General features: G+C 43.6%; 1 protein-coding gene and 1 long non-coding RNA gene across 10 annotated transcripts in view; one reads left to right on the forward strand and one right to left on the reverse strand.

Moving 5' to 3' along the window:
* Positions 1-25,807, reverse strand: part of TERT (telomerase reverse transcriptase) — a 130,674-nt gene that overhangs the window by 67,896 nt on the left and 36,971 nt on the right. For 8 of the 9 annotated variants that reach the window (XM_043508496.1, XM_043508498.1, XM_043508499.1 and 5 more), the window contains 2 exons: positions 3,309-3,394; positions 753-866 (listed from right to left, as the gene is read on the reverse strand). In XM_043508496.1, coding sequence (XP_043364431.1) covers positions 753-866; positions 3,309-3,394 — 200 coding nt within the window. The remainder of the gene's footprint in view (positions 1-752; positions 867-3,308; positions 3,395-25,807) is intronic. The other variant, XM_043508495.1, reaches the window with a different exon arrangement.
* On the forward strand, positions 11,323-23,860 carry LOC122458836. Its single transcript, XR_006279117.1, has 5 exons — positions 11,323-11,378; positions 13,930-14,085; positions 16,000-16,241; positions 18,890-18,972; positions 22,708-23,860. It is a non-coding gene; the product is annotated as an uncharacterized LOC122458836 (long non-coding RNA).

A 25,807-nucleotide genomic window follows, 5' to 3' on the forward strand; every position in this document is an offset into this window, starting at 1 on the left:
AGGAATTAAGGCTGCAGGCCTTACTGATCAGCAGGATCTACTGATGAAAACTGCCATATAACAGCTAGATATTTTTATTATTATTGGCCATTAGATTTCACAATTCCTTGAGAACTGATTATTTTCTCCCAGAACAATGGATCTTTGTTGCTTTGAAATGGGGCTAACACTTAAAGAAGCATTGTAGGTAAAGCACTGGGAGAAACTCAGAAAAAAAGAAATTTTTTGTATGGTAAAAAAAAAAAAGTTTAATTTGCATATCCTATTTTATAACGTAGAGTATTTGTTATGCCACTACTGCAAAGATTTCTCAAATCTAATATCAGAGGGGTAGCCATGTTAGTCTGGATCTGTAAAAGTGGCAAAGAGTCCTATGGCACCTTATAGACTAACAGACATATTGGAGCATAAGCTTTCATGGGTGAATACCCACTTCATCGGATGCATGTAGGTGTGCACATCTCAACTGTAGAAGAGGGCCTCATCCTCCCTGATTGAACTAACCTCGTTCTCCCTAGCCTGATTCTTGCTTGCATATTTATACCTGCCTCTGGAAATTTCCACTACATGCATCAGACGAAGTGGGTATTCGCCCATGAAAGCTTATGCTCCAATACATCTGTTAGTCTATAAGGTGTCACAGGACTCTTTGCCGTTTTTCAAAGCTAACAGAAAGTCTGAAAAGAACTATGCAAAGTAACAGCACCATAGAAGTAATCAACCAAAATATAAAAAAAGAAAAATTACCCTACCCATCTCGCTGAATTCCACAGAATAATTTGTTTTCCATGTCTCCATAGCATAAACTGCAAAGCAGAGTTGATAAAATAGAGCCCTGCGGAATTCCACAACACTGTAAGTAGTATCTAGTAAATAAGCAGAATGTAAATTAGAACTGGCAACAGAAAACTTCAGTTAGCCATGAGAAGTTTATTTACAATTTTTATAATCATATGAAAAGGTAAGCAATATAGCCAAGAAACACATATGGTTAATATTAGACACTGGAAGACTTGTACACTTATCTATTCCTTTAATGTTTAGTTGTGTTTCTTCTAAGAACACAGGCATATGAAGTTCCAAAGCTGACATCAGGAATTAGTTATTCTAGACCTTTTTTCCTTTGCCTAATTATTAATTAGTCCAATGATTTACACATTTTAAATCACTGGAAGTTTTAAGTTTACAACTGATCACAAAGCACAATTGTCTTCTATTTTCATATATTTTCAGATCCACACTTCACCTAACCATTTCTCTTATGTCTTCTATAGCCACAAAAATTTATTTTTTCAGACAAACAAAATGTGACAATATAAATATGTAGAATATATAGAGGATGGCACTACTGAGTAACTTCTGAACACTATTTAGACCCCTTGGATCAACTGTTAACTAAAAAGTGAAAGGACTTGAAGTTCACACTAACAAGTTACTGGTTAAGTTAGGAAATTAAGGGATGTGTACAGAAGTAATTAGTTGTTCTCTTAAAACATTTTTCATTGCTTAAAAATATTTTTATAATAATTATTATCCATGCTTCTCTGAACAAATGCTGCATGTTCAATACTATATTCAAAAAAAGACAGTGATACCTTGGTTAATTAAAACAAATTTTAAAAATGAAGAAATTTTCATTCCAGTTTAGAAAGAAAACTCAAATTGCAAAAAATGTAAGTATTATAAAATTAAAATACATAAAAACTTAAACTCTTGATAAAAAAATTCTGAAAATTATAATAGTACCTTTGTTTAAAAAAATATAAATAACCAAACCTTGCAATTTTCAATTCCCACCACTAAAATCACGATGCAGGTCCATACCAATGATAAATTAAACTAATTTAAAATTATATAACTTCAATTATTTATTGAACAAATTCACAGCCATTCAATATGAAAACAGAAGACAACATTAATTTTCATTCACTTCAATCACCTTCTGTCTCACAGCATCACCCTGCATAGTTTCCTTAGGCTTTGTCTACACTACAGGGAAAAGTCGATCTAATTTGAGTTACGTGAATAGCATAACTCAAGTTGATGTAGCTTAGATCTACTTACCATGGGTTCCACACTATGCGACGTCGATGGGAGACACTCTCCCATTGACTCCCCTTACCCTTCTCAATCCAGTGGAGTACAGGAGTCAATGGGGAGCGATCTGTGGTCGATTTAGTGGGTCTTCACTAGACCCCCTAAATCGACTGCCGATACATCGATTGCCGCACATTGATTCCCCCGGTAAGTGTAGACAAGCCCTTGGAAACTCCTTAAGACTCCACACGTGAGAGGGTTAACATTTATATTTGAGAGAAATGTGTCAAATGGTGATTTTCTAGATTCCTTCAGTTTAGCATTATCTTGCTGGGTCACATTTTTAGCTTTGGACCACTGAAAGCCTTTCTATTATTTTAACAACGATTAATATCAATACCTAACCAGCCTACAGATCCCAGGATATCCCATTTGTTCTTTGTAAAAACAGTCACAACATTAGCTTCTTTCTAGTCCTCTGGATCTTCCCATGTACTCCAAAATTTGTTAAATATCAGCATCAGTGGCTTATGGCAGCTACTCTTTAATCCCAACATAAACCACCATTTTAACTCTGAACTTTAAACCAAAGACAAAGTAGTAGGTGGCTTACAAGCACTTGCTTTGTGAACATAGTACACATTTGCTACCTAGTGGCTACAAGTAAATTCTGAGAAATTTTGATAACATAAATGCAAAATCTGTAGTATTACAGCATCTTTATAACTTTTCTATCTAGTTTTATAGTTACAAGTAGTTTTAATAATTATCACATTTGCATTTCCCCCCGATCTCACCCTTCTAAAAAGCCCAACTGAAAAAAGGGGGAAAATAATTTTTGCACAGTAGGGAACTAAAACAAGATCAGTAAAACTGTGTTGATGTTGCCTCCTTCCTAGTAGCCGCTATGAATCTCCAAGATCTTACTAAGCTTTTCTGATCTCTTTCCTTTGCAATTTATTCAATTATTTTTAACTATAAGTGGTTCTGACTTACAGCAAACAGCAAAATGTTTTTAAAATGTGCATATTTTCATTTGAAAGAAACAGAATTTATTATGTGAATAAACAGTTTCCATTCCAAGACCATTCATGCTTTTATAGATTCTAACCTAAATTAAATGACAACTGCATTTCAAACTAAGGTCAAGTAACATATCCCATCTAATGAAAGCTAGTTAAGAAGGTTACATCCTTAGTGCCAATTGAAAGATTTTTGGTTGACAGAGCAGAATGGCAGAGATTGATATTTCTTTTTATAAACTCATTTACCTGCCCTCAATCTCCAAGATGTTGTTATGGATCATTTGCAGAAAAAAAGCAAACAGGCTGGAGCTTGTTTCATTTAAAGAAAGGCTCTAAAAAATTTAAAAAAGGAAAAGATGTTATCCTAATTAATGAGGAAGAACAAGTTTTTTACTTTAAGCATATTTTCAGTCTCAATTTAAAGTATCAAAAACTCAATAAAACCAAAATTTTAGACTCTGTATTTAAAAATGCACCACACACACACACACATTTGGAAACAGATCAGAATTCACAATTTCTTTTTTGCATTTTTAGCAAAGATGGTAAGAGGTGGCGAGAAAGGCTGGTAAAAATTCTAAGAGTGATTTTAAAATGCATACAGTGACTTATTACAATAAAATGTGATATATAACATCCTAGAAACGTTCACTGTTTTACACATGATCATTTATTACATTTATGATATTCTATAGCATACTACCAGAATCTGTCATGCTCTTCATGTTCTGCATCTGGGACTGTCTGCGTGGGGATTTTCTGGTCTTCCAGGCATGCTACAAAGGGGTGAGCTGAGGTTTGCCTGATACTTATGGGCAGTCCTTTTCTTTTAATAATATAAACAAAACCTTTGTATAGTGATAGCAACAAGGCACACCACACCAACCCAAAACTTCAAAATTATGTAAAATGAAAGTTAAGCGAAAAGCGTCCTGCGTACATTGACATTTTCACATAGTGAAGAACACACCAACACCCCATGAGGCTTTCACTTCTATCAATCAAATACAAAAAAGGAATACTGAGAGCACTCCTTAACAGGGGGATCTCAGTAGCATTAAGACAAAATAACTCCTTAAAATGCATAGACTGTGTAACAATCAGATGCACTGATCTTTTGATACAAAAGTATACAAGAGCATAGTTAACTTTTTGCACAACAGCACAAGTCTAACAAAGTACATATGGCTTCTTAGTATGTATAAGATACTCCTTAGGGAATTCTGCGCCACTGCACAATGCAGAATTTTGCAAAATTAACATTGTTCACACAGAATTTCCTTTCCCCCACAGAAATGGGCTGCTGGCCACACTAGGGGCCACTGGATCCAGCAGAGCCCAGCTTACACTGTCGGGGGAGGGAACTAGTGGGTTCCTGACAGCTGCAGTTCCCAGCATGCCCTGCAGGAAGGAGAGGGTGGCGCACAGGAAACACCGTGCAAACTTGGGACCGAGCATTAGGCTGTTTCTCCCTCTGGATCCCTGGGCTCGGGGGCAGGAGGGAACATGGCTGGGCTCTGTGGGGAAGGAGGTGCAGCTATCTGGGCAAGGGGGACCCCGCAGCTGGACTCTGGAGGGAGGAAGTGGGCAGAGAAACAGGAACTAGGTTGCCATAGGGGTTTCTTTAACACACTACTCCTGAGGGGATTTTTTTTGTGTCAATATTTTTACAGACGTAATTGTTGACAGGTATTTTGAAATAAATTACCAAAATAATTTGAACTGGTGTGATTATGTGGTGTTATTTTCACAAATAAAATTTGCAGAATTTTAAAATATTGTGCGCATAATTTAATTTTTTGGCGCAGAATGCCCCCAGGAATAAGAAGAGATGGAAATAAAAGTTTGATGAGGTGTGTTTTTGGCAATGTGCAAATGACAAAGAACAACAATGACTTTTTCCTTAACTTCTGGTTTTCATGCTTTTAAGGTTTTGAGTTGGCAGGGTAGAACTTGGTGCAACCTTAACTGTCACAAAATGAAGTTTTTATTTGTATTAATTTCCTAATTATTTTTATACAGTATTGGTGTACTTTTGTTCATAGCTCCCCCAGGTTAGGGAGAAGAGGGGGAAGTTTGAAAGCAGAAGAGTCGTCCCTGGGAGCACGGAGGGCTGGGAGCCGCAGGAGGGATGGGAGTGGAGTGTGGAGGTTTAGGACTAAAAGAAAGCTGGGGAGTATAGAGGTTGGAAGAAAAGAGAAGGATGCAGGGGACTAGCTGAGAGTAGGAGAGGGAAAGGATTGGGCATCTGGTACAACTGGAGATTGGGAAGCTGGGAGGAGGAAGGGAACTATGGTGTCAAGGAGTTGGGGGAAAGAGTTTATCTGTTTGTCTCTATTGTGTGTGCCAGAAGTGTAAATAATGCAGCCTCTGAATTCTATGCAGACAATAGTTCATCATGTAAACCCCTACATGTAGCACTATGTTGACATGAGTTGCTTCCTAAGCAAAATAAAATCATCATACCTTTAATGCCACACTTTCAAAGATTATTATTCTTTAAAATTACAACAGAGAAAAACATAAAATTGGTATTTGTGTAAACTATAGATATATAGTAATCAACATCAGAGGTTTATTGTAGAAAAGACAGTTACCTTTTCTGTAACTGGTGTTCTTCGAGATGTGTTGCTCATGTCCATTCCACAGTAGGTGTGCCTGCTTGCCATGTGCACTAGTGCCAGAAGTTTTTCCCCTCGCAGTACCTGTAGGGGAGCGCCCCTAGCAACCCCTGGAGTGGTGCCACCACGGCATGGTATAAGAGGCATGGTATAAGAGGCACTGCATGCCCCCCCACCCTCAGTTCCTTCTTGCCAGACAACTCCGACAGTGGGGAAGGACGGTGGGATGTGGAATGAACATAAGCAACACATCTTGAAGAACACCAGTTACGGAAAAGGTAACTGTCTTTTCTTCTTTGAGTGATTGCTCATGTACATTCCACAGTAGGCTACTTTCCATGAAAGATGGGACCAGGAGTATGTGGCAAGCGGCTCAAATGGAGGCCCTGCCAGCCTGGCCAGAACCAAGTTCAGGTCCCACTGTGGAACCAGGGGCCTAACATAAAGAAAGAGGTGATACAGCCCTTAAGGAACCGACAGGTCATGGCATGAGAAAATACTGAGTGTCCCTGAACAGGCAGGTGGAAGGCCAATATGGCTGCCAGATGTACTTTGACGGATGAGGGCACTAGGCCGTGGGCTCTGAGATGAAGGAGGTAATACAGTATAAGCTGGAATGGGGCAGCCACTGGTGAGACGCCACGATCGGCGGCCCACCAAGAACCTTGACCATTTTGCCAGGTAGACCTCACACGTGGAGGGCCTCCTGCTTTCCAGGAGGACTTGCTGGATGCCCTCCGAGCAGGTCCTTTCCCCTTGGCCTAACCATTGAGCAACCACACCGTGAGGTGGAGGGCTGTAAGGTTGGGGTGGAGGAGGCGACTTTGGTCCTGAGAGAGAAGGTCTGGGTGGGTTGGTAGCAGCCACGGGGGTGAAATGGACCAATTTTTAAGAGTCCCATACCAGTGTCGTCTGGGCCATGCCAGGGCAATCATGAGGATGCGAGCCTTGTCCGTCTTGATTTTTTCCAGGACCTTGCTGATCAGTGGAATTAGAGGAAAAGCATATAGCAGCTGACTCAATCAGGTCAGAAGGAAGGCATCGGAAATCACGCCCTTGCCCATGCCCCTCCTGTAGCAGAACCAGGGGCACCAGGGGTTTTGCCTGGTCGCGAAGAGGTCCACCTGGGGAGTACCCCACGTTCGGAAGATCATGTGAGCCATCTCTGGGTGTAGCGACCACTTGTGTTGGGAGGACAAGTCCCGGCTCAGGCGATCTGCTTGAGAGTTCTGGATGCCCGGTAAGTGGTGGGCTTCCACGTTGATATTATGGGCGATGCAGAAATCCCACAACAGGAGGATTTCCTAGCAGAAGGCTGAGGAGCAGGCCCTGCCTTGCTTGTTGATGTAGAACATTGAGGCCATGTTGTCCGTGAGAACTCTGACTACCCTGCCCGTAAGGCATGAGCGAAAAGTCACACAGGCCAGACGGACCGCTCGGAGTTCTTTGACATTTATGTGCAGGGCTAGTTCCTGCACAGACCACAGGCCTTGGGGCTGAAGGTTTCCCACATGGGCTCCCCACTTCAAGTCTGACGCATCAGCCACCAACTCTGCAGGCACCACCTCCACAGGCTCCCAGATGAAGGAGCTGCCTCACCTCTTGCTCAATTAGGCTCTCGTGAGAGGAGTCCCTGAAGAGGGATGGGGAGGGAGGGAAGATAGGTGGTGTAGAGAGAAATTGGAGGGTATAGTTCTGGGAAATGGTGTTGAGGACCCATCGGTCCTAGGTCAGTAGCGACCACTCCGGGAGGAAAGTACAGAGACAGTTGGAGAATGGTAGGTTGGGCAGATCCCTGGTGCAGACTGGTAAGTCATCCCTAGGCATTCCATCAAAAATGGCGCTTATCGGCTTGCTTGCCCTTAGAGGGGCCAGGCTAGGGGATAGGCCAAGACTGCCGCTGTGGACACTTCTTACAGTCTCTGGATTTTTTATAAGAAGGTTCATATCGGGAATGGGTGGCTTGGCTCGGGGCCTGCTGAGGCTTGAACTTGGTCCTGGCTGGGGCCGGGACATAGAGACCAAGAGACTTTAAGGTCATACAAGAGTCCTTGAGACTGTGTAATTTCATATCCATTTGCTCCGCGAAAAGGGCCTTGCCATCGAAGGGGAGGTCCTGCAGGGAGCTCTGTGCCTAGTTGGACAACCCGGACAAGAGGAGCTACGACGCCCTCTGCATGGAGACCGCAGAGGCTAGAGTTCTCGCTGCTGTGTCCAAGGCTGCCTGAGGGGCTACTCAAGGGGCTGCTCTGGCAGCAGCAGTGCCCTCCTCCATCAGGGCCTTATACTTCCTATTACGCTCCTGGAGGGAGTCCATAAACTTTGGCATTGAGCCCCACAAGTTAAAATCATATCTGCCCAGCAGGACTTGGTGGTTTGCCACCCTTAGCTGGAAGCTTGAAGAAGAATAAAGCTTTCTACCAAACAAGTCCAGCCTCCTTGACTCCTTATTCTTAGGGGTGGGAGTGGGTTGGCGTTGATGCTCCTTGTGGTTGACCGCCTCGACCACCAGGGAGTTGGGGGCAGGGTGGGTATAGAGACATTCGTGCCCCTTGGCAGGCACGAAATACTTCCACTCTGCCCTCTTAGACACGGGGGCAAGGAAGATGGGGTCTGCCACAGGGCAGTGGAGATTTTTGCCATCCCTTTGTGGAGAGGAAGGGCTACCCTAGCCGGTGCTGTGGCTGAGAGGACATCAAAGGGGGAGTCTGAAGGCTCCTCCACCTCTTCAGCCTGTAAATTGCGGCTTGAAGCCACCCTTTTCAGGAGCTCTTGGTGGGCTTTTGTGTCCTCCTGGAGAACAGGAGGAGGAGGCGCCATGATGGCCTCATGAAGGGAAGATGGAGGCGCAGTGCTCTGCATCCCCACGGGTGCTGCAGTTCTCAGTGCTTGGTCTCCTTCTGAGTCTGGGGCTGTGGAAGAGTGCTCCGCTGACCCGTTCCTGGGGGTTGAGAAAGGGAGGGTGACGGTCTCTCTGAGGCCCTGGCTACTGAGAGGACCACCAACGTGTGCTGCGTTGGGGCCCATTGGTACCAGGGCACTGGCCAGGGAGCCTGGTGCCATTGCACTTGCTGTGGCACAGTCAGAGCGGGCTGCCCCACTGGACTCGTCTGGTCCACTAACTGCCAGCTCCTAGGGGAGGCTGGTATACAAATGACCGCTATACAGGGCTGGGGATGAGTAACAGCGTCATGAGTGGTGCCGGGCTCAAGACCTTGAGTCTGGTGCAGACGAGTGGGAGTACTGTCTGTACTGGCTGCTCTGCGAACAGCTCCGTTGGGCGGATCTGCGATGGCCGGTTGCTGGCGATCTACACCTGGGGCTACAGGAGCAAATGCTGTGCCGAGGACCTCGACTGGGGCGAAGAACGTGAGCAGCATTGACATTGGTACCGTGAGGGGCTACGGTAGGTTTTTAGAGTCGGCAACCTCTGGTGCTGTTGGTCCCAGTCCCGGTGAGACATGCTTTGACCTTGATGCCTGTGCTCCCTTGATACGGAGTGGTGCCTCGATTCCCTGCTGCACAGCACCCAGCCAGACAATTGGGTGGGAGTCAACAGAGATCGGTGCGGGCTGTGAGCAGGGTGGTCACTCTGCAGAGAACGGCATCAGGAACCTTCCCTCGACCGTGAGGTGGCGACTGTAGCAGTCCAAGCGCTGGCTTGCCTCTGGACTGGGGAACCACTGGGGTCAGTGCAGCCCATACTGGGAGAGACATTATGTCTCAAACTGCCTGCAGGGCCTCTGGGGTGGAGAGCACCTGTAGTCACTGGTATCCGGGGAGGTCAGCTCGGAGTGGGCTGGGCTACTCCGCTCTACTTGAGTTGGATGCCATAAGGCTGAGGGTGATCAAGAGCTGCCCAGCGCGGGTCTAGTCTCGCCCCCGGCCTTGCCTCGGTTCCTTGACAGAGAAGTTCACTTCATCGTCATCTTAGAAGTGTCCCGTGGATGGGGAGCAGTGCGGTCCTTAGTGCCAACTCGAGCAGTGTAGCAGTGTCGGGGCCGATTCCATTAATGTGGCTTGGAGCCATATATCCTGTTCCTTCTTAGTCTGGGGCTTATACAATCTGCAAATTTTGCAGCGGTCGCTGATGTGGGTTTCCCCAACACAGCGTAAGCAGCTAGTGTAGGGGTCACTTATGGGCATAGGACATTTACAAGTGTCACACAATTTAAAGCCCAGAGCGTGGGGCATGCCCCAACCCAGGTGCAGTTCTTCTACTCTATTTATATAATTTTAACTATAGGTATTAACTATCTACGAACTAAACAACAGTCCAAACAGGGAAAGCTACAGCGGAGAACTGGAGCACAGCAGTTCTGAAGCACCTTCACTGGCGGCAAGAAGGAACTGAGGGTGAGCGGAGCGTTCAGCGCCCCTTAAACCGCACCATGGTGGTGTCACTCCAGAGGTTGCTAGGGGCTCCCCTATTGGTACTGCTAGGGGAAAAACTTCCAACACCTGTGCACGTGGCGAGCATGCACACCTACTGTGGAATGCACATGAGGAATCACTCGAAGAATTTCCATGTATACAAGTGATACATTTGGGATCCAAAATCAAAAACGACCCATTTTTAATTCCAATATATTTTAAATACATCATATCCCTAAAAATTCCAATCACCCTGAAAATTAAGTCCCCAAACACTCCATTTTGTATGTTTTTTTCTGGCATAAAATATTTAGCATATTTCCAATCTTTTCCTGTTATTCTCTGGTACACAATCTGAATTATGGCTTTGCTATCACTCTACCATAATTCTGTGGTTTAATTTATGCAACAGGTAACCAGAGTAGAGGATGGCAACTTATACACACATTTATAAGTCTGAAGAGAAAAAAAATACTTCCCTCCACCAAAAAAATAACTGTGTCATCCTTGTGCATGACAGCCAATTATGAATTTCAAGTTCTATTTGATAGTGATACAATTTTGATAAACAAAGATCAGTGGAAGGAGTTGCACAAGAATAAATAAAAGAATATGACTCTTGTGACGGGGCAAGGCCAGATGGCTTTAGGAAAGTAGTGGAAGGCAGACATATTAGACCCAGGCTAAACAAATCCATGTTACCAAGTTAAGTGAAATGGAAGCTGCTCCAGGTCAATTAAGACACCTGGGGCCAATTAAGATCCTTCCAGAAAGCAGGGAAGACAGCTAGGTTGACTGGGACACCTGAAGCCAATCAGGGGCTGGCTGAAACTAGTTAAAAGCCTCCCAGTCAGGTTGGGGCGTGTGTGGCAGGAGCTGTAGGAGGAAGCTGCACTGCTGGAGAAATGGAGCAGTACAAACCTTATCAGGCACAAGGAAGGAGGCCCTAAGGTAAGGGTAACGTAGATATTGAGGAAGTGGGGGCTGCTGTGGGGAAGTGGCCCAGGGAATCGTACTCGTCCTGTTTACAAAAAGTCAGCTACCATGAGCTGCTACTAGCAGAGTCCCTGGACTGGAGCCCGGAGTAGAGGGTGGGCCCGAGCACCCCCTTCTCCTCCCTGACTAATGTCTGAGACTGGGAGACAACAGAGACTGTGCGAGGGAGGGTGGCTTCTTCTCACCTCCCTTGCGGGCTTATGATGAAAATGGCTCAGTAGGCTGTGACCCTTGCCTCTAGAGGAAGAAGGGGTTCATAGACAGTCAGCGTGAGCCTCTGAGGCTAGAGAAATCTGCCAGGAATCGCGGGACTCACTGAGACAAGGTTGGAGCTTTGCCACACTATCTATTTACCTTATAATTTCAAATTATGTTGCAATAGGGACAGATTTTCAGCTAGTTTCAACCTGTCCTCTAAACTTGCAGGCATAAATCCAAATCAGGTAATTCAGTAACTAGTGGTCTGTAATGTAAGTTTAGAGACTGCAGCACAAAGTTTGGTTTAGAACAGTCAAATTTATAGTGTAATTGGTTAAAACAGTTTTGAATTAATTTAAGAGTGAAAAATGTTTAAACTTAGAACAAACTGATATCATAGTTTGGAAAAAAAATGAAAAAGTAAAATTAGTTTTGTTGCTTTGCATTCTGTAATTTTTTATTTCTCATAACAAACATCTCAGGTCTGGCCATCTAAGGATGGGCTATCACACTTGTTTCCACTGATCAAGAGGCAGCTTCTAAGAATTGCTCTTGAAGATGTTTATTCTTTGTTCTGTCAGTTCCCTCTACTGGAACGTGGATGGTACAGGCAGAGTAAGCCCTGAAAAAGAGCATCTTTCAGATATTGCATGCAAGCAGTTTTGTCCATCAGGAATCTAAACCATTTGCCCTGAGAGGGCAGGAAGTGTCATGCTGTCTGGAGTGGCTCACTACTGAGTGCGCCAACCTCAGGGCAGACTGTCAAAAAGCAGGGCAGAAACTCCAAATTGGCTCTATATTCTGTAATTAGATTTCACCAACCCAGTAACAAGCGTGAACTCCTAAAGCACTATAACAGTCTTACCATGGAGTCACAGACAGTCCCTTTGGGTATTACAGTCTATCTTGATACCCAGGCAAGCTGGACTACGTGATAGATGGTCACTTTACACCAAAAGTCACAACAATATTCAGGTTACTCCCGGTGCCAAAGGACCAGTCACTTACCGCAGGTCAATTGTACTCAGCTCTCAAACCAAAGACAACACCTGTAACCAATCCTGTAATAAACTACCTAAAGATTTATTAACTCCAAAAAGAAATGAGAGTTATTTACAAGGTTAAAACATGAAACATACACACAGACAAATGAGTTACAGTCTAAGATTTAAGAAGATAATATGGAGCTCCTTACTGTAGAAGCTGTATGTCCTTTAGGGCTAACCCATGCCAAGCAGCATGGGAATCTCTTGCTTATGTTTAGGGATCTTTGCCCTTCAGAGTCCAGATAGCAAAAAAATCTCAGTAGCTCCTTCTCAGGGATTTTTATCGCCTTCACCCCGAATTCCAAGCCAATGGGATAAGCTCATGTGCAGGTCTCCCCTTCCTGGAGGGAGTGAGGAATGCAATCAATGTCTCTGTCCTTTGATGGAACACAATGCCTCATTTACCTTCAGTGAGGCATCTTGTCTGCAGGCCGATTACTTTACCTTAATGCTTCTTTTCCTGTTTGGTGAGTTACACAATTACAGAGGTTTACAATGCAAACAAACACTCAATATAACTTTATACCAGGGACTACATATATTATACGTAGGATTAATAAATGCAGCATCCTACAAGTATTCCATAAAGTCTAAACATTGAACATATTTCTATGAATACTAATATCTATTTTAACTATACTAACCCATAAGTAATCCAAACTGGTTTCCAGCTATGCATTTATCAGTGTTCATTGAGGCCTGGGGCCTTGGCATGAGCTGACACCTGCTCTACCAGCATCACAGGAAGGATTTGTGTTCAGTGTATGCCCCAAAGTGCCAGGATACTGTCATGTTGTCTGAGTTTTTGTGAATTCCACAGATCCTAAGATCCACACCCTGAAAGTGAGCTTTCCAGTCATACATGGATGAGTCTTTTATGACCAGTGCAATTGGAGTTGGATAGCTGAATAATATTCCTGCTAATTCATTCTCTGTAGGCATCCACCAAGAGAGTTTTTGCGACACCTTTGATGGGATAGTCATGTGTCTCTGCTCTGTCCTTGTCTGGGGTGTGCACTTGTGCCAGCTAGTGTTGTACGGGTCTAAGGTGAAGCCTTGCATGGAGTATCAAATGTAGAGATCATGATCATGCACCTGACAAATCTGAGGGTGAACCCTTTTTTTTTTTTGGTGTATCTGATGCTATAGGATCTGTACAGCTTGTAGTGCCTGAAGAAATCACTCTTCTGGGAGGAAAACTCTTCCTATGGTCAATTTTTGACATGGGACCAGGTATGATTTTTCCAGCTGCTTTCCAATCCTTGCACATGAAACCAGTGGCAAATTAGAGCTATAGAGTAAAGGAGCTCCTGACATGAACTGGCCTTGAGGAACCTGTCGTCCAAGCAGGCAAACACAGTGCACCCCTTGTTTTCTCAGATGTGTTGATGCTATTGCCAGACACTGTGATCATTCTAAGCACAGCTGACAGGCCAAAGAGGATAAACGTGTATTGAAAGTGTTTGTTCTCAATGCAGAAACACAGGTATTTTTTGCAGGTAATGCCTACCTGGAAGTAAGAAACCTTGAGATCGAGAGCTGAATACCCGTCTTCTTGGGACAGGGAGGAGATGGTTATATCTACAGAGAGCATTCTGAACTTACATATCTGTTCTGTTGTCTCATGTATAGGATTGGGTAGAGGCAGTTTCCTTTCTTGTGGATCACAAAGTATTGAGTAGAAGCTCTTCCTCAGAAACTTCTGAGGAACTCTCTTGGATAGGAGGCACCTGATAACTCTTCAAGAAGAGGTCTCATGAGAAGGATCCTGGAAAAGGATTGGGAAAGGTGAGGTTAGGAGATGTTCTGGTGATGAATTCAATGGAGTAACTCTGACATACCCAGTGATACAATGTGATCTCATACCAGGCTTTGCAAATGACCCCTAAACACACACACAATAAAGAGGCTGTAGAGAAAGGGTATAGTGTGCAGGATGCTGATATGTGGCTCTCAATCATAATATCAAACTTACAATTTAGAGGCAAATGCAGCAATGTGGGTGGAGTCAATACAATAGGTCTTCTGCTTCCCTTGCTATTTCAGGGAATAAACTAGGTGAGATGCTGGCTATGCTGGTTGACAAAGCTGGTCTGTAGTATCTGAAGGAAGTGTACAATGATGAGTCCTTGAGAAGGCTGAGTTGAACCAAAAGGACCTTATGCAAGTTCCTGAGAGTCTTGTAAATTCTTTCACTGAAAATGTCTTTTCCATCAAAAGGCAAGTCCTCTATTAGGTAATGCATCTCAGGAGTAAGGCCTCATATCTCAACCAGAAGTGTCTCTTCACAGGAGATCCCAGTAGCTGAACAGGGAGAAGTGTCATAAGCTGGGTGAAGTTCATAAAGGGTCAGAGGCTGCAATCTTTCCTTCTGAGGCTAGATCTTTCACCAGCTATTTCCTTTCCCTTGGGGACCAAATCCAAGTAGCTTCCCACAGGCCATACTGGTAATGCGCTAGCATTCTTTGATAGCTGATAGTATGCAGACCCAGAGAAACATGCCTTAATGCTGACGCAGTTCAGTCTGCATTCTCTCTCAGTCACAGAAGAGGAGTGAGAGGTCTTTGTGCTCGGATTTCTCGACAGTTGCTGCAACCACCAGAAACTTTGCATTGGAGTGGTAAGGTAAGAAGGAAAAGTCTTGAGTAGGAACAAGATACAGCCTATTGTATCTACTGAAGACTGCTGACGATGATGAGGGGGGTGGAAAGCCAGACATTTCCAGCTGTAATAAGTAGACACAGTAAGTGGATAGGAAATTTTAACCTTCAGTTTTTGGCAGAAAGATGTGAAATAAAGGACCAAGTTTTCAGTTGGTGCCTCAGCAGTGTACAGCTGAGTCTATTCACCATCCTGTTTAGCCATTCTAGAAGCTAGTGGAATTCACCTGATGGGGATGTAATGTTCTCATCTGGTGATGTTTCACTCGTAATCTGCAGGGATATCATCATCATCATCATCATTATTATTATTCATGTAAACATCTCCCATGGTATCCAGGTTTGTAGGCCTCTGGTTATCTGGAGCTGCAAGTAGCAGTGTTGGTAGCAGTAGCAAAACTGGTGCCAGAGCCAACGGGATCTAGGCAAGACCACTGGTTGCTTAGGCGGTAGCACAGGCCGTGTTGGTGCTGGCATGGCCAGGTTTGGTGCCAGCAGGGTTGGACATTGTGACAAAGGCACCAGCAGCTGAGAGGGAAGAGCAATGTGACCAAGCATGGTAAGCATACTGAGGCCAGTGACGGTTGGCCTGATAGTCTCAACTGAGCCAGATCAAAGAGGCTTTTGCCACGTCCTATAGTGCAGACTACAACACATTTTGCTTGGGCCAGTATATAAAGTCCGCTTAATCATCTGGTCCTGAAGGGGTGTTTGGTGAAATGAGGTGATAGAGTGTGGAGGAAGCTGGAAAGGTTTTTCCCCCTGGCTTTTCAGAGATCAAACAGCCTGCAAATTGAAAGTAAAGTCAAATGCTGATAGTGGAGTCTCAGGGGTCTGATACAATAGATGACCCTTTGGTCTCAGCAATACCCAGTGCACATATGGAATATGCATTGGGGAACATGGGCTCTCTTGTGGTGCCACAGGCACTTGGTGGGTTGAGTTGTTTCTTTGTTCAAGCTTTCCTAGGATTGGTTGGGGTCTCTTTATCCAAACTGTCTCATTCAAGTCAGATCTTGTTTCTTCTCTGGCTTCTTGAAAGGAAGAACAATGCTATGGCAGCAGAGTGCCTGGTACCAAAAAGGAGTGAGCTGCTGATGGAGCCACTTCCCCTTCAGTCCAGTGAACTCAGAGCACTTGTGCACATTTTGACATTGGTGACAACTCTCAGTACCAAGGACAATTCCCGAAGTTAAGAAGGTGCTGATCATAGCAAGGCCTTTGAAGATCCAGTGCCTTTCTGGATGTTGGTGCCAAAGACAGCAACAACTTGGAATTCAGCGGGTGAGGTTTTGCCCACTTAATGGAGAAGGGCTTGGTGCTGAAATGGGTCTGTGAGGGCCCACATTATCAGCCTGGTTGACTGTTGCAAAGACTGTAGGTATTAGCACCTCCCCAGTCAGGCGCTCTCTCAATTTAAGTTGCTGTTACCAGTGTGTTCTAGAAAGACCTTACAAACTGAGCTCTGTAACAGGCTGCAGTCCTCACCCAAACATACTGAACAGTGCACATTAATGTCCAATTTCAGGTATGTAGAACAGCAGGTGGTCCAGAGCTTATAACCCTTTTTAGTCTCTGTCAGTCATTATAGTTGTGCAGCCTCCAAGTCAGAAGAGAGCCCTCTTTTTTTCTCAGAGGGAAAGGGCTAACACCGACTAAACTAAACTAACCACTAGCGAGGTTCATAACACTCTTTGCTATGAACAAGAAAAAACAAACAGGTGAGGGACACAATCCTTTATATACACTTAGATGTTAATCTTAAACATCATTAGGGGAGTTTACGTAATCCTAACTAACATGGCTTTGGTGGAGGCTCTGTGATTCAACACAAGGGGGCACCATATCCTACAAATGGAAATGCACAAAGGCCCTCCAAGGCCTACAGATTTTACTTTTGGACTCAATTCAGTACTTCTTAAATAAAATAGATTCACTGAGTAGAACTGAGAGCAAAATTTACTACTCCAACACCTAAATGCTGTGTTAGATGATACCAGTTTATTTACCTTGTAAGGAAGCAAACCAAAGATCAAGTTGCAACTCAGTATATTTCATCAGAAGAGGCCCTATACTTCCCCCCAACCTCTGGATGTTGTTGTAGCCTTGGTAGAGCAGGTGACTCAGATCAGCTAAATCACAATCTCCCTAGCAGCCTGGAATATGGCAAGTTTTATTCATCTGAAAGTAAGTATCTTGGCTGCCTTCAAACCCTGTATGCCCCTCCCTCTCTCTCTCTCGCGCGCGCACACACACCCACACCCTCATCTTCCCCCACTATTTTGCTCTGTGAAAACAGAATTATAGATAGTTACTCTCATCACAGCCAACAGCAATTTCCTTTCTAGACCATATCTGGACTTAAAACTAAATAAAAGCAATATAGTTGACTGATTCCAGTGAAAGTCTACTCCCCTTAGGTATGAAGTGTAGAACTGGCCTGAGGACTATCTTTTCAGGAATAAGCTGTATGAATGTCACTTTAATGAAAGAGCTTCCAACTCATGACTCCCTCAGTAATTTAATTATCAGAAGAAAGACTGAAGGTTACAAAATAGAGATACTTCTGACAAGGATTAAAATCATGAGAGCTTCCTACAGAACGTCAAAGGCACCACTGTTTCAAAGGCTGTGTGATGACAGGTGGCTGCTCCAGAACACTGACTTCAAGGAAGGCTTAACAATGGCTTTAAGGAAGTGAGAGATATGAGCATTTAATAAAATAGAATAAGGTTTGTTACAAGATCAAAAACTTGAACCTTTAAGAAACTAATTTTCTGACCTTTTTAATACCTCACAAGATATACTCCAAAGTGTCCATTAGGTGGAGAATCAACTCTATCAAAAGCATGACATGAAATCTTTCCTAGATTTTAGCAGAAATACCATAATTTCCCAGGAATAAGGCATGCTTTAGGAGATTCAACTGTTCTGGTTCCAGGTGGACCGCTTCAACCAATATAAATCAGAGTAAGTACATGCGCCCTAGAGGAAGAGGTCCTTGAAATTGAAGACAATCCATAGTCCATTGGCACATGCATTAGCCTGCAGAATCAGGGTCACTAATGCTAGTCATGGATACATAATCCTTGCACACTTTTCTGACTCTGAGAGAGAATGAAGGAAAAAAGCATGCAGGAGAATGAGAGTCAAACTATCTTCCATGTATGCACACATGTGGATATCATGATGGGACGAGGAGGTTACTTACCTGTAACTGAGATGTGTGGTCCCTACCTGTATTCTACTGTGGGTTATGCATGCACACCATGCATCCGGATTCTGAGAATTTTAGAGTAGTGTCTGATGGTCCACGCATGCACCCTGGCTCACCTTGTGCCTCTGTCTGAGGGGATAAAGGGCAGAGCAGACCAACCACCACTCCAGTTTCTTTTCTGGCATGAATTAGATAAGATCCAAAGGAGAGGGGAAGGAGGGTGAATATTGGAATACATATAGGGGCCACACATCTCGAAGATTCTACAGTTACAGGTAAGTAACCTCTTCCCCTTCTTTGAGTGATGGTCCCTATTGTATTCCACTATGGGTGACTGACAAGCAGTACCTAAGTAGGAGGAGGGTGAAAGGAAGTAGACGGTAGGGCTGAGTGGAGTACTGCCATCCCAAAGGAGACAATCAGCAGAAGAGTCCTGCCCCAAGGCATAATGTCTTGCAAATGCGTGAACAGAGCCCTAAGTGACCACTTTATGGATGTCCAATAGGGGTGCCTCCTGAAGAGATGCCATAGTTGTTGCTTTTGCTCTGGTGGAATGAGCTCTTACCCCATGGGCAGAGGGAAAGGTTTGATAGCGAACGGAGAACGCAGCCAGAGAGCCAATCGGAGATTCTGTGGGTGAAGATCATGCGCTCTCTGACTCTTTGCGCTACAGCAACAGTCTCAGGGATTTCCTGTTTGCTTTTGTTCTGTGCAGGTAAAAGACGAAGGCCCACCAAACACTAAGGGAGTGGAGTCTTTGTTCATCTGCAGAAGCATTCAGTTTTGGGAAGATCAGAGGTAAGTGAACTGATTGGTTACAGTGAAATTCTGAAACTACCTGGGGGTGAATTTGGGGTGCAGACACAAAGAAACCTTATCCTTACGGAACACAGTGTATGGAGAATCTGCCACCATCACTCCAAGTTTGCCAGCCCTTCTAGCTGAGGTGACTGCTACAATGAAAGTGACCTTCATTAAAAGGAGAGACATGGAGCAAGAAGCAAAAGTGGGGCGTGAGGGGTGTGTGTGTGTGTGTGTGTGTGTGTGTGTGTGTAAAGAGGCTTCTGAGTACTGAGAGAACAAGGTTTACGTTACACTAGGGAGTAGGCTTCAGAATAGATGGGAAGGTTCTTATTAGGCCTTTCCAGAATCTACTGCTCTAATGGATGTGTGAAGACCAAGTAGCCCTGAGGTGGATGGTATGCAGTGCTCACTACCAAGTGGACTCCCAAGGAGCTGATGTACAAACCTGATGTATTCAAAGGTAGATATAGTCCAAGATGAGAGGAATATCTGTAGTTTCTGGGAGAATGCCTCTTTGATGTGCCAAAGAAAGACCTAGGGTCATTACTTGGAATAGTGCTGGATAGAAGCACAGGATGTATGGCTGTATAAGCATGTTGATAAATGAAGCAGAGAAAGGCTATATCTACACAATATCAGTCTGGACTACAGGGGTGTGAAATACAGCATGCACAAAAGTGCTGTGCTGTAACTACCCCATGTGGACACCTCTGCTGCCAACTAAAAGTTGCCTAGTTTGCGTTAACAGAGTTCTAAAAAGACTACATCATCATGAACTAAGCGAGGGGTGGGCAAACTTTTTGGCCCGAGGGCCACATTGGGATTGCAAAACTGTATGGAGATCTGGGTAGGGAAGGCTGTGCCTCTCCAAACAGCTTGGCCCCACCCCCTACTTGCCCCCTCCCAATTCCCGCCCCCTGACTGCCCCCCTCAGAAACCCCGACCCATCCAACACCCCCTGCTTCTTGTCCCCTGACCGCCCCCTCCAAGGACCCCCCCACCCCTAACTGCCCCTCGGGACTCCACCCCGTCCAACCCCCCTGCTCCCAGTCCCCCAACCCCTATCCATGCTCCCATTCCCTGACAGGCCCTCCGGGACCCCACGCCTATCCAACCCCCCTTGCTCCCCATCCCGACCACGCACCCCTGCAGAACCTCAACCCCATCCAACCCCCTGCCTGCCCCCTAGGACCTTCTGCCCCTTATCCAACCCCCCAACCATGCCGCTCAGAGCAGCATGTCTGGCAGCCATGCTGCCCAGCTAGAGCCAGACATGCTGTCACTCTGCTAGTCAGGAGCTTGCAGCCCCGCCGCCCAGAGTGGTGCCCATGCGGCAACATGGCTGCAGGGGAGAGGGGACAGTTGGAGAGGGTCTGGGGGCTAGCCTGCCCGGGCGGGAGCTCAAGGAATGCGCAGGACGGTCCCGCGAACCGCATGTGGCCCACAGGCCGTAGTTTGCCCACCTCTGAACTAAGCACTTTTTGTTCATGCCACAGCCTCCACATGGGGCAGTTACAGCACACCACTTTGGTATGTAGTGCAGCTCACAATCCTGAGTGTAAGAAATGCAGGATCATGCAGACAAGCTCAAAGTCAAAGGACTACACTCCTGGAACAGGACATTTCAATCAAAACTAAAGAGTATAAAAATATTGCTCAGGCATGCAGGAGTGAAATCAGGAAGGCCAAATCACACTTGGAGTTGCTGCTAGCAAGAGATGTTAAGAGTAACAAGAAGGGTTTCTTCAGGTATATTAGCAACAAAAAGAAAGTCAAGGAAAAAGTGTGGGCCCCTTACTGAACGAGGGAGGCAATGCAGTGACAGAGGATGTGGAAAAAGCTAATGTACTAAATGCTTTTTTTGCCTCTGTCTTCACAAACAAGGTCAGCTCCCAGACTACTGCACTGGGCAGCACAGCATGGGGAGGAGATGACCAGCCCTCTGTGGAGAAAGAAGTGGTTCAGGACTACTTAGAAAAGCTGGATGAGCACAAGTCCATGGAGCCGGATGCGCTGCACCCGAGGGTGCTAAAGGAGTTGGCGGATGTGATTGCAGAGCCATAGGCCATTATCTTTGAAAACTCATGGCAATCAGGGGAGGTCCTGGACGACTGGAAAAAGGCTAATGTAGTGCCCATCATTAAAAAGGTAAGGAGGATCCGGGGAACTACAGGCCAATCAGCCTCACCTCAGTCCCTGGAAAAATCATGAAGCAGGTCCTCAAGGAATCAATTTTGAAGCACTTAGAGGAGAAGAAAGTGATCAAGAACAGTCAGCATGGATTCACCAAGGGCAAGTCATGCCTGACTAATCTAATTGCCTTCTATGACGAGATAACTGGCTTTGTGGATGAGGGGAAAGCAGTGGACATGTTGTTCCTTGACTTTAGCAAAGCTTTTGACACAGTCTCCCACAGTATTCTTGCCAGCAAATTAAAGTAGTATGGGCTGGATGATTGGACTATAAGGTGGATAGAAAACTGGCTAGATCGTTGGGCTTAACGGGTAGTGATTAATGGCTCCATGTCTAGTTGGCAGCCGGTATCAAGCCTCAAGGGTCAGTCCTGGGGCCGGTTTTGTTCAATATCTTCATTAATGATCTGAAGGATGGCGTGGACTGCACCCTCAGCAAGTTTGCAGATGACACTACACTGGGAGCAGTGGTAGATACCCTGGAGAGTAGGGATAGGATACAGAGGGACCTAGACAAATGAGAGGATTGGGCCAAAAGAAATCTGATGAGGTTCAACAAGGACAAGTGCAGAGTCCTGTACTTAGGACAGAAGAATCCCGTGCACCGCTACAGACTAGGGACTGAATGGCTAGGCAGCAGTTATGCAGAAAAGGATCTAGGGGTTACAGTGGACGAGAAGCTGGATATGAGTCAACAGTCTGCCCCTTATTGCCAAGAAGGCTAACGGCATTTTGGACTGTACAAGAAGGGGCACTGCCAGCAGATCGAGGGACATGATCGTTCCCCTCTATTCAACGTTGGTGAGGCCTCATCTGGAGTACTGTGTCCAATTTTGGGCCCTGTACTACAAGAACAATGTGGAAAAATTGGAAAGCATCCAGCAGAGGGCAACAAAAATGATTAGGGGACTGGAACTCATGACTTATGAGGAGAGGCTGAGGGAATTGGGATTGTTTAGTCTGCAGAAGAGAAGAATGAGGGAGGATTTGATAGCTGCTTTCAACTACCTGAAAGGGGGTTCCAAAGAGGATGGATCTAGACTGTTCTCAGTGGTAGCAGATGACAGAGTAATGGTCTCAAGTTACAGTGGGGGAGGTTTAGATTGGATATTAGGAAGGTGGTGAAGTAGGAGAGTGGTGAAGCACTGGAATGCGTTACCTAGGGAGGTGGTAGAATCTCCCTCCTTAGAGGTTTTTAAGGTCAGGCGTGACAAAGCCCTGGCTGGGATGATTTAGTTGGGAATTGTTTCTGCTTTGAGCAGGGGGTTGGACTAGATGACCTCCTGAGGTCCCTTCCAACCCTGATATTCTATGATTCTATGAGTGTGCCTTACTGACAAATTTAAAGTTGAGATCCAGAAATAGGAAGAAAACTCTGACTTGCTTGGCAATCACAAGGAATCTGGAAATAAAAGCCTCTGTCAGTGGTGACTATAATATATACTCTCCAAATAAAAGTTTCTGCAGGAACAGATTTTAAAGGAGTTTATAAAAGGGGCATTCTGAAACTCCATGAACCATCCCTCTTCTTTTTTAGAGCCCATTTCTTGGTTGGGTAACTGTCACCGAAACAGAAAAAGGGTTTAAACCCTTGCTGAATGGACTCCTGGATTAGCAAGATATCATTATATAGTGGAAAAGCCTGACTGAGGTTCTGGGTCCCCATTGGAACAAAATTAGGTAAACTGAAGAGTTTACCAAGCCTGAAAATTTCAAATTGTGGTGCTGTAGCCTTAAGCTTCCCAGTAATTCCCAGGATGTGTGAGGATATTGCCTTGTTGAGAGCTGATCATTTCTTTATAACTCTTTAAAGGAATTCTATTAACTTCATCTCACTAAAAGCAGCTTCAATGAGATTTGCCTCAGGAAGTGGTATCCAGACAGACCTCCAGGATAAGATTCTACATAAAGAAGTATTGCAAAAAAGCACAGAAAATCTGGTAGTCTTATGAGGCTACATTTTGGAAGCCTAGTTGCAACCTTGTAGCTAAAGCTGAGTTCTATTTTGCATACAAGGATTAAACCTTTGCTTTGCATAAAATAAGTATCCAGTATTAAACCTGGAGCAGCTGATATGAGATTTGATGAATAAAGAATTAAAGGAAGGTAACATAATGCCAATGAACATGGGTATATGGAAAACAGACATCGTGAAACTAATTTGGTATTTTTTTTAAATGAGATGACAAGTTTAATTGATAAAGGTAATTGTGTTGATGTAATATACTCAGTCTTCTCTAAGGTATTTGATTTGGTACTGCATGAAATTTTGATTAAAAAAGCTAGAATGATATAAAATATCACATTAAATAGATTAAAAGCTGGCTAAATGATAGGTCTCAAAATGTACTGTAAATGGGGAATCATCATTGAGTGGGTGTGCTCCTAATGGGGTCCTGGAAGGATCTGTTTTTGACCCTATGCTATTTAAACATTTTTATTAATGACCTAAAAGAAAAAACAAAATCATCAATGATAAAGTTGCAGATGACAAAAATTGGGGAAGTGGTAAGTAATGAAGAGCACCAGTAATACAGAGCAATCTCAATTGGTTGGTAAACTCGACTCAAGCAAATATGTATTTTAATATACCTTTAACTGTATACATCTAGGAATGAAGAATGTAGGCCATACTTACATGATGGGGGACTCTACTCTGGGAAACAGTGACTCTGAAAAAGATTGAGGGGTCATGGTGGATAATCAACTGACCATGAGTTCCCAGTATGACTCTGTAGCCCATAAGGACTAATGTGTTCCTTAGATGCACATAAACAGGGGAATCTCGAATAGAAATAGAGAGGTTATTTTACCTCTGTATTTGGCATTGGCGTGATTACTGCTGCAATATTGTGTCGAGTTCTGGCATCCACAATTCAGGAAGAAAGTTGAAAAATTGGAGCGAAATCAGATAATAGTCTCTAGAATAATAAAAGGATTAGACAACATGTTTTATTGTGATAGATTGAGCTCTTTGAGTGTATTTAGCTTAAAAAGGTTAAGGGGTGAATTGATTACAATCAATAAGTACCTAGATGGGGCTAGGTGTAACACAATCCAATGTCTAGAAGTTAACGCTAGACAAAAAATTAAACTGGAAATAAGGCATAAATGTTTAACAGTCAGTCATTAACTATTGGAAAAACGTATCAAGGGGTGTCATTTTTAAATCAAGATTGGATGTTTGGTCCCTTCTGGCTTGGAATCTATGAAATTTACAGCATTTATTCTGAATTTTAATGGAATATCTGAGAATTTACAGGTAAATCCTTTAGTTTATAAATTAAAATTAATGTAAAATTTGGTCCCCTTTGACACACATGCTAAATTTTAGTCTTTGTTCCAAATTTTCTTAATAGAATAAAAGACACTTCAAAATTTCCACAATGAAAGTTAATTAAAATGTTATGCATAGACTATATCTGAAACTTAATTAAGACTTGATGGCTAAGTTATTAACAGCTGTTATATCTCAATGTTATGATTATATATGACAGACAGATTCAGATCAACAGCTCAGATAACCCCTAAGTGAAGCCACTGTAACTAGAGCTGAGAGAAATTTTTTGGCTGAAACTTTTTTTCACCAACAAAAGACAGATTTTGAGACAAACATTTCATGAATGTTTTGCTGAATTGTTTGTGTAAAAAACACAAATGCTGAAAAAGTCGGCGTTTTGTTTTGACATTTTCTAAATGAAACATTTTTAGTTCAAAATGACATTTGGATTGTTTTTAAAATAAATAAACTGAAGGAATTTCAAAACAAAAAATGCTCAAAATCTAAATGAAACATTGCACTTGAACTGAAATTTTACATACTTTTTTAGAATTGCCAGTGAATAAAAAAAATAAAAATCCATTCTTCACTCAGGTCTAACTGTGATATCACAGCTAATTTGCATGAACAATTTTTTTCATATTGACTCAGTAATATGAAGGAGATTAGACATATGTCAAGAGTTGTCACTGGTAGATTACCTAGCTTAACTGTATTTTATATGAAGAATCCATAGCAGCAAGGTAGTTTGGGTATCAGTGCTTGACAGGGTCCCAGTGGCACTGCACTCTCAGTTTCACTGCATTTCACAGACATCAGGACTCAGCAATCAGGCTTCCCTGCTCCCCTCTTCAGATAGCAACAGTCTCAATAAATCAATGCAAATTAAAGGTCAGATTCACCAAGATGCTTCAGATGCTTTACCTACTCTGGTGATTCAAAGTAGCCGTAAATCTAGCATAACTGGTGCACACTGACTACTTTGGCATACCAGTGAATCTGCTTTTAAACAGCTATTTTTTATTAAACAAATTGATTTAAGGCTAATATGATGTATTTTAAAATAATTAGAAATGTGACATGGTAGAATTTTCTTTCTATTTTTTGTTTTGTGTTCATGTATAAAGGTTTTCATAATAATAGTAATAATACAGGAAATTCCCAGACAAAAGACTATGTTAAAATGGATTAAAGTTGAGAGTATGTACCAATAGTTTTAGAGTAAAAGTCATTACAAAGATGATGGAATTATTGCTGAACCACGCATTATAAACCCAGGGAAGTCAGAGTTAATGTTACACTGAAAAGAAACCTAAAAAATTTTGTTAAGAAAAGCACCCAAATAACCTTGACTCTA

Source organism: Dermochelys coriacea, chromosome 2 (genome assembly GCF_009764565.3).
Source record: "Dermochelys coriacea isolate rDerCor1 chromosome 2, rDerCor1.pri.v4, whole genome shotgun sequence".
Lineage (NCBI taxonomy): Eukaryota > Metazoa > Chordata > Testudines > Dermochelyidae > Dermochelys > Dermochelys coriacea.